The sequence below is a fragment of the Sphaeroforma arctica genome (assembly GCF_001186125.1).
Source record: "Sphaeroforma arctica JP610 unplaced genomic scaffold supercont1.1893, whole genome shotgun sequence".
Taxonomy (NCBI): Eukaryota; class Ichthyosporea; order Ichthyophonida; genus Sphaeroforma; species Sphaeroforma arctica.
This window is the reverse complement of record NW_014038665.1, coordinates 396-10422: the sequence shown is the minus strand read 5'-3', so window position 1 is coordinate 10422 and position 10027 is coordinate 396. Positions and strand designations below refer to the sequence as shown.

The 10027-nt window shown below is 42.7% G+C and overlaps 2 protein-coding genes across 2 annotated transcripts; both read right to left on the bottom strand.

Annotated features, from left to right (window-relative positions):
• Window positions 1–553: 553 nt before the first annotated feature.
• SARC_11816 (hypothetical protein) lies at window positions 554–1804 on the bottom strand. The gene has a single exon (XM_014294092.1). It carries the CDS (start codon window positions 1628–1630, stop codon window positions 746–748), a length of 885 nt encoding a protein of 294 aa, XP_014149567.1. The 5' UTR covers window positions 1631–1804; the 3' UTR covers window positions 554–745.
• Window positions 1805–3475: 1671 nt separating this feature from the next.
• Window positions 3476–9428, bottom strand: SARC_11815 (hypothetical protein; the record flags this gene model as incomplete). The annotated part of the gene is made up of 7 exons (XM_014294091.1): window positions 3476–3748; window positions 4389–4513; window positions 5436–5568; window positions 6772–6859; window positions 8246–8449; window positions 8937–8950; window positions 9249–9428. Coding segments are annotated over 7 exons (980 nt in total), but the record flags the coding sequence as incomplete, so codon positions are not given.
• Between the last annotated feature and the right edge of the window lie 599 nt (window positions 9429–10027).

The window sequence follows — 10027 nt, the reverse complement described above, 5'->3', positions numbered from 1 at the left end:
TGGGTATATGTACGTATGTATATATGAATGCGTATGAATATATTTATATATATATGTGTGTGTGTGTGTGTGTGTGTGTGTGTGTGTGTGTGTGTGTGTGTGTGTGTGTTGTGTGTTGTGTGTGTGTGTTTGTGTGTGTGTGTGTGTGTGTGTGTTTGCGTTTGTGTTTGTTATATAATCCATACATACATACATATAGGTACAGATATGCAACATTTACAAGTGTATATGTTGATGTATATAAATAATTATTTCCTATTTGACACATGTTCTTGGCGATAGATATAGACTTCTGAAAGATTGTCATATATTGCCTGCAAATTCTTGTTTTTTGATTATGCGAGTTGATATATGGGCATAATAAAACAATCATGCTTGGCATGCACATTTTGGCCTTCTCACAGCCTTGTTGTTTTCTGATGTGAACATTTAAGTTCTGATGTGAACTTCTATTCTGCGAGCGACAATTCGCGAGGAGTGTAAACGTTTGTTATTGTTTTTACTGCCAATTTAGATTATCATATGACTAAAATTACGATTAAGGCAATGTATTCCGAATTATGATGCGAGTTCAACTCACACAATCATTGGTTATTTATTGAATATGAAACTTTACCTCTTTGAATCATAGAAATACTGACCGGTCTTATACTCGATTCGATTTGCTCCGGTTTCTGAAGCGCGATATTGCGTTGTGGCAGCGTAGTTTCCATCTAATATGAATACAAATAAAATAGTCGAGTATTTAAACCTTTACCTTGGCGTAGTGGAGTAGAAAAGACTTGTTCGCTTGCCTCACCCGTGGGCTATTATGCTTACGGACGAATTTCGCCTTCATGCGCTTCTTCAGCGCCGCTTTCTCTTCGGGATCCATCACTGCAAAATCTACTACTCTGTCGTTCATGACTACATCATCCTTCCAAGCCAAAGTAGGTGTAGTGCGCGGAACAATGCCAGCCGTAGGTTCCTGAAGTAGACTCGATCTTTCGACCAACGTTATAGCATTGTGGGTCTTTCGAGTACGTTCCACCAATTGTGCTTCAATTGAGCTAGAAATAGAAGTTTGGGACGCTCGCGAAACTATAAACGCCGACTTCACCTTTAAAGGTGTTAGAGTAAGCGACATTGGCCTGTACAGTGGAGCCCTGTCTACCATACTATCATTCTGGTCACATGTCGCATTTTTCTCATTGTACTTCATATTAGGCCCCGCGCGCTCTGAGAAATCATTGACAGAGCTGTCAGACTGGTATGCGTCCGAATCTTGACAGTGTTCGACAAGGACGGCAACGGTACGCTTATGTGTACACCCCTGTGGTGACTCGTTTAGACCTTCGCTAGATTTCATTTTTCTAACTTCGACTTCACTGAAGTCGCTGGTGAAGTTGGCAGAGATGTTCAGTAGGCTCGCGGACTTTGACCGTTGGCTGAATGCTGGATGTGTGTTCTTTGTGCATTTATTTTTCGCACCAGAGACTTTACCAACACCGGCTGAGAGACCCGTAATACTCTCGTGTGCTAGGCTTCCAGGTTTCGCATACACTACATTCGTTATTCTGTCTAACAGCCCATCAAAGGATTTGTTGTTGGCTCGAGCCATAGTGCAATTGTCAACGGAAAATGCCCTCATCTTGAAGATTCTACGTTGCAACGCTAATCGCTTGGGTGCATAAGGTATATGATAGTTTGAAAGTGTGCTGGCCCGGAAGTATCTGTAAAGTGAAAGACAGATAAGTCGTCGGTGTACTTGTCGTATAAAGCTAGGTATTGTTGCGACTGCGCTTCAGGAGGATGAAAACTTGATTTCATCTGCATTTGTCTTTGAACTGTGTATTGTGCGAGGTTATGATTTCGAAAGTGCACGCAAGCGTATTATGTAGAATATCAAGCGGGATTGCGATCGCTGAGAAGTTGAGATCCATAACGATACCAATTATATACAACGTCAACATTGCGGATTCCCATAGAAACCGTCGGGCCACGTTCACTCTTGATTCGTGAGACGTGAGTCCCTTAGACTTTTACTCGTGTGTGTGTAAAAAAATTAAGACTGTTCTTATCGGTCGGATCACGATTCACGAATTGATATTCACATTGCATATTTGTATTTTTTTTAAAGTTTTCTATATATAGAACTCGGTAAAAAAAAGGCTCGACCATATGGCGTAAAATTCAAGCACTTCTCATATATTTATTCTAAAAAAACAGTTCGGGTTTTGATTGGTGGCGTGCAAAATTATATTCAATGAGAAATTCAGAAGTTTTATATTAGGGGTGTATCATTGTTTATGATTGTTAACATCGGTTCATCACATCACACATGTCTCTTTAGTGGCTAATAGTGACTTTAAAGTTTAAAATCTCCTATGTCCATTAAAAGTAGAAGTACTCCAACAGTCCGGCTATGTGAGATTGGAGATTAGTAAAGCATTTACGATTTTTATTTTATATGTAAAAATGCATCACATGTGACGCAGTGATTGTTTCCTAACAACTAGAGAGACCCTCTTTACTACGTCCCAAATACAAGTTAAGGGCTACATGGTACGTACTCCATAAATACGTAAATACTGCAGTAGAATTATAACAGCGATTTCAGTTCGCTCGGATTAATATGTGACTGACCGTAGATTTATTCACTCCGAAATTCTGTGCAGCTGTCTTCCAAAAGTTCCAGAGTCCAGACTGCGGTCTGTGACTTGCCTTGCGAGCCAGGGATGACTTCAGTTGTATTTACAAATAGTATTTTAACAAATAGGCGCAAATTTAGTTGATATCTATATTTTATACTGATTATCCGATAATCTGCCTACGTGACGTAAAGGATGTGGCTGCATCATCACTTCTTGCGCCATACTGCTATTTAAAACCTTATTATGTATTGATTTGTTTTTTGTTAGAAAAGTGTATGACGGCATCGTCCACCGTCCTCTGACACACCTCGCTCTCTCCATCTCCAGCCTCGTACATCTATTATGTCGAGTAATTCACCCTTTAAAGTCTATACTGATACCAAACATGGCCTACTTCCGTTTTTACACACATTACTTATTGTTCAACATCAAAATGTTTAAAAACAAACTACATCCTGAATGCGACGTTTGCATATGCGATATAATATTGATCATACATGAGTCATGACTGAAATTCGATCCAGCAATTGAGTCCATACATAGTGTTCTTTGCATATTAACTTCCATTTTTAAAATAAGAAATGGTATCCGAGTCTGGGTATAGCAAAGTATATGCAGTGTGCAGCGCACAGGTGTCCTCTATAGCGAAGAAGACGGTTTCTCGCTTACTCATTGGTCCTCACTGACGCAAAGATTTTATGCAGCAGCAGATCTATGCACAATGCATGACCTATCGACCAATGTATAGTATATGTCAACACATAAATAAACAATGTACCCTAAATCGCGGAAGGTTGCTCCTATTGAATTGAAGCTTCACACAGTCAGACTCCCAATGTATAGAGCTAATTGTCTTTATTCTTTCCCGGACCTCTGCCATCAACTATCCGGATTCGTTAACGCTTTGAGTAGTCTTACTGACAGCGCACATCCCACGACCAACAGCAACGTAACAGTGCCGAAGGTTATGCTGGCACTGATCCACCCCCAACTGACCCCCTCCTCTATGTACTCGCCCTTGAACTCATTCACTAGCTGGGAATACGTTGCCAACAGTTGCTGGGCTTCATATGCGGCTTTCGTTTGCTCTGCTAGGATGGCTGAGAACTCCGCCGCTGTGTACCGGACAAACAGTGTGCAAGGGTACGGATCAGGCTGTGAATATGTTGTAGGGAAACCCTAACCCCTGAAAACCCTAAAAGCATATACTACCGAGATTGCTACGAACAGGCGCACATGCTAGCCACAGTCTGGAAATGGCAACCTCCAAAATGAAGCGAACTAATGGACACATCAATAGGACCGAAGTTGACTATTAAAAATGTGAGAAGGACTACGAACACATCTGTGTACGAACCAGCACCCAGCACCACGCACAATTGCATCACTGAATATGTCAACCAACATACGCCTTCAACAGGCACGTTCAACTAATACCAACAGACATACGCCTTCAACAGGCACGTTCAACTAATGTCAACAGACATACGCCTTCAACAGGCACGTTCAACTAATGTCAACGGACAAACGCCTTCAACAGGCACGTTCAACCAATGTCAACGGACATACGCCTTCAACAGGCACGTTCAACTAAGGTCAACGGACATATGCCTTCAACAGGCACGTTCAATTATAACCCTACGCCTGTGTGGTTTGTATCATTCTGCCGAGCTGACAACCACCATCGTGGATTGCCTTGGGTTTGCTTCAGCAGAATACAATGCAATATATGTCATCACAGCCACACCGCCATACCTCCCATAGTCGCAAAGCGCTCGTATGCTCTGTGGACCTCCGATTTGTTAGAGTCTTTACTGAGCGCTTCTGTGATGTGCCACAGAACGTCCCACTCCTCTCCCAGTCGGCGATTGGCGTGTAAACTGTGCACAGACAAAGTTCAGTGTTACTTAGCCTGAAACCTAACCCTAAACCATAAACCTAACTTCTAAAGTTTACTCATACGTAGTCAGCTAGTTATATATAAAGCAGCTGTGTATGCATGCGTTTGAGCGAATTTCTCGATTGTACGGACACCGATACTCCACGTTTCTAAACCATTGTATGTGCTGTCATACAGACTGGTATATATGGAGTAGCTATATGTGTTTAATCCCACAGATACAGTGAAAGGTAGAACGCAATAGATGTGCTCATGTGCATTCATGCACATTGGTGTCTAATGACGCCAGATGTGCTCAAGTACATTTCAACCCTCCCCGAAAATCACTTGTAGCTACATGCGTGTATATTTATATTCATATTTACGTTTATATGTATATGTATATTGATATGTATACGCATATATATACTTATTTAATACAGGCGAAAAGAGACCAATGTGTCCACAGGCGAGCCCCCTTAGGCTATATTCACTCTGTTCCGCTAAAGGCTAAACCCTCCTCAGGCTGTGTTAACTCTGATAAGCGGTCCCGTTTAGACGTATTGGGTGGTGACTTCGGCCACAACGTTTGTGATTTGTGTGATTAGCCCAGCCATACGGCTGTGACAGACTTAATATGGCATATCTAATACCGCCACAACTCAGCTGGCACACACCAATCACCAGGCCTGGAACACAGGTTTTAAGGTTTTAGATTTGAGGGCTACTAAATCCTAGACCCTAAACCCTAAAATAAGAACACACAGCCGGCACAGTGTTGAATTGAGGAGGCTATGGCACACCCCAACCACCCAGCCTCGACCACGAACATTAAGGTTTAGGTTACAGGGTTACCAAGCCCTAAACCCTAAACCCTAACTCAAAAATAAAAGATACTACCACCACCACACTCAGACACTTACCAACCACCCAGCCTCGACCACAGATAGATGGCCGTCAGTCCAAGTGGAATGGAAATGACCATTGGGAGCATGACCTGCAGCGGTAGATCATGCACACGCAATGCCGTCAGCTCTAAGTCGTCCAGCACCTCACCTGTAGTGTGCGTGGAGCGTAGTAGAGATCATATGACATGGAGCGTAGCGAGATCATATGACTTGTACGATATATACACCCTTGAGGTAGATAACCTAATAATATGCAAACAGCCGATAAAGAGAATTTTTGTTATATACGTTAAACGATCAGCTCTAAGTCGTCCAGCACCTCACCTGTAGTGTACATGGAGCGTAGTAGAGATCATATGACATGGAGCGTAGTAGAGATCATATAACATGGGAGCGTAGTAGAAATCATATGACATGGTGCGTAGTATAGATCATCTGACTTGTACGATATATACACCCATGAGGTAGATAATGTACATGATATACATACAACCGATAAAGATAATTACGTTAACCGATCAGCTCAAAGTCGTTCAACATCTCGTCTGAAACATCGAGCGTACCATTTTTCAACCTGAACCAGATATGGTATGGGACTATTTGTATACTTTATGGAATGGTCTTAGGGTCTTAGGGTTTTAGGGTTTTAGAGGATGTATGTACTTGTATGGCACTGGGCAGACTGTCAATGGGTGCCACAGATAGACACCAAACCCTAAACGCTAAATGGTACTATGTAGTTATATAACTATGGAGTTCTATACCACCGCAATAGTTGTGGAGCATCCCACTCGATCACTTCGCTCAACTGTGCATACGTATCCAAGCATATCTATACCTACGTATGTATGTACATATACAGACTCAAGCATACATATACCTACGTATGTATGTGCATATACAGACTCAAGCATACATATACCGACGTATGTATGTGCATATACAGACTCAAGCATACATATACCTACGTATGTATGTACATATACAGACTCAAGCATACATATACCGACGTATGTATGTGCATATACTGACTCAAGCATACATATACCGACGTATGTATGTGCATATACAGACTCAAGCATACATATACCTACGTATGTATGTACATAAACAGACTCAAGCATACATATACCTACGTATGTATGTACATATACAGACTCAAGCATACATATACAACACAGCACCTTGTAACGTAAACATATATACATCTATCTGCGAGCATATGTACATATACACACTCAGGCATACATAACCAAACATCGTGTGTATATATATACTGATATGTATATATATCCAGATGTCACGCAGAATATAGCATATAAAACCCAGTTAACTGAGACGAAAAACCTACTGTCTTCAAGGCCCAGTGGATGTTCGCTGTTAAAATTGGCCGCTTGCACCACCCGCATTTCCGCATCGGCTCCGAATATATCTTGATACTGTGAGACGGGCCAGGAGAGAATGAATGTAGATGAACACGTAGGTATGGATAGACGAGGACTGATCTCAATAAATGTGTAAGTAGGAGAAGGCAAGGGAGAGCATGAAGGCCAAGAAGTTCGGGACATCGAAACCCTGTAGCTTTACAGCCAATGCAACCCGACTCTGCCTAGGGTCACCTGCATACGAGCGACCGTATTCAGCTTGCCCTATGAACCCTAAACCCTGAATAGGTAAAACTCTAAACCCTAAAACCCCTTAAATCTGAATCGGTGAAACCCTAAACCCTTCAAAACCACTAAGTCGTAAAAGCCCCATACAACCCATACCCACGAAGTCTTGTGACTGTAACAGGCACGTCGACTACTGACTATCAGTTTCTTGTGAGAGTTGCAGATAGTGAGGGAAAGGGTACGCTTGCAACCCTCTTCTCCACAGAATAGTACTGCGGGATGGCAGACGATATACATCGGAGTTCATGTTCTAGATATACTTGACTTGTTGGTAGTCATCCCACGCAATAGGCCTACGGTCCAAACAATCAAAATATCGGAAAGGCTTCTGATCTCACTCAATAAGATGAAATAGCTCAATGAAGATGACGCATATCACACACTTCAAAGAGTGTCTCTGCCAATCTCACCGCTGGAGAAAGGCTCCGCACCACCGACAAGCAGGCCACGATACATACCTTTAATCTTTTAAGTACCCCCTAATATATTAAACAGGGCCACAACACAACACAGCACATACCAAACATCATACAACACATATAAAAGACACATACCTTTAATCTTTATGTACCCCCTAATATATTAAATAGGACCACAACACAACACAGCACATACCAAACACCACACAACACATATAAAAGACACATACCTTTAATCTTTATGTACCCCCTAATATATTAAATAGGACCACAACACAACACAACACATACCAAACATCATACAACACATATAAAAGACACATACCTTTAATCTTTTAAGTACCCCCAAATATATTAAATAGGACCACAACACAATACAGCACATACCAAACATCATACAACACATATAAACGATACATACCTTAAATCTTTAAGTACCCCCTTGTATGTTAAATAGGACCACAACACAACACAGCACATACCCAACACCATACAACACATATAAAAGACACATACCTTTAATCTTTTAAGTACCCCCTGATGTATTAAATAGGACCACAACACAACACAACACGTACCAAACACCGTACAACACATATAAAGATACATACCTTTAATCTTTTAAGTACCCCCCTAATATATTAAATAGGACCACAACACATACCAACCACTATACAACACACAGGCAAACCACAACCCAGCCCGTGCCATCCGCACCCACCAGCGACCATACCTCGGATTCCTTCATATCGTCGAATAGGTGCACTAGGTTCGGTTCCAGCCGCAGGCGTGTGCGCTCGCTCTTGCTGCGATGGGGCTGTGGCATGATACGCGAGGCAAAGGTGGAGCTGTGTCGTCGCAGCATTTCGGGGCGTGTGGTCGGAAAGCGTTTCTCGCCCAGCTCTGTGGGGGGTAGGTCTGAGTCGGAAGCATGGGCCTAAAGGGGACAGGACGGTGAAAGGGGGGAGGGGGGGGTAAGTCTGGCAGTGAGTACGGAATATTGGGGGTAGATAAGCTGCATCTGACTTATTGGGGGTAGATAAGTTGCATCTGACGTATTGGGGGTAGATAAGTTGCATCTGAAGTGTTGGGGGTATACAAGGGCACATAAGTTGCAACTGGACTATGAGGGATATGCAAGTTGCATCTGAAGTATTGGGGGTAGATTACTTGCATCTGAAGTAAAGGGGGTATATATAAGTTTGCAACTGAAGGGTTTTTGGTTGATCGTTGAGTAACAACGTGGCGGCTGAAATTGCACAGGGTCATATAAAACCATATATGGCATAAGTATACTAAGCCGGCATCGAGAGAACATATGAGATGCTGGTACTCTACCTATGACATGTGCATGCTACACAGGAGAGCATTTGGCAAACAGGTTAGAAAGCTAAAAAGCGCATTTGACGTGATCTCAAACGTACCGTTTCTTCGCGGTCTGTTTGAATAGCCGTGGCAATTGATATGCGTGATGCACCGGCGACGGAATATGGGACCGGAGATATGAAAAGCATAGAATTTAAGAAGAAGAATCTTATCAGTTTATACATAAAATTATAAAAATAAAATAAGATCAGGTCAGTTCAATGACGAACAATGCGCAAAAAAACCCAAAACCCAGAGCATCCTGAGCTAATACGAGTCTCCCTTGTTCGCTTGTTAGGATATATATATATATATATATATATACACGGTGCACACAATCAGTCGACACCTCACACGCCCGTCACACGCACCGTCATTAGCTGCCTTGAGCCTGTCCATCTCCGTCAGTGGGGTGCTCAGCGGTGCCCCTACGCTGATGATCGGTTCCTTCTTCGCGTCGCCGTCAAGACTGACCGCCCGCCTGCCAATACCCGAACCACCAGGCCTCAAAGTACGAGGACTTTGGGATATCCGGTCCATCGGAGTTTTGGCTGCCTTATCGACCGGTTTCTTGGGTGACTGTGCTGCCGGTTGTGTGGCAGTGGAGTACGCTATACCGTCGTCCGTCTCAGATTCCTCGGCCTCCCGATCTTCGGGGATGGGAGTGGTGCTCCGCGCACTGGTACTGCCTACGAGTGCCCGGAAGTCAGCCGTCATGGGTGAACAAGGGAAACTCTGCGAGGCTAGGAGATGGAATAAATAGAGTAGAATGGAATGTTATGCAGTGTGATGGAATGCAATGGAATGTTATACAATGTGATGGAGTGGAATGGAATGGAATGGAATATAGTGTGATGGAATGCAATGGGTTGTTATGCTGTGTCATGGAATGCAATGGAATGGAATGGAATGGAATGGAATACAATGGAATGCAATGAAATGTTATGCAGTGTGATGGAGTGGAATGGTGTATTATGCAGTGTGAGGGAGTAGAATGGAATGTAATGCAGTGGGAGGGAGTAGAATGGAATGTTATGCAGTGTCATCAAATGCAATAGAATGTTGTGCAGTTTGATGGGTTGCAATGGAATGTTATACAGTATGATGGAATGCAATGGAATAAAATGCGGTGTGATGGGACGTGACGGTA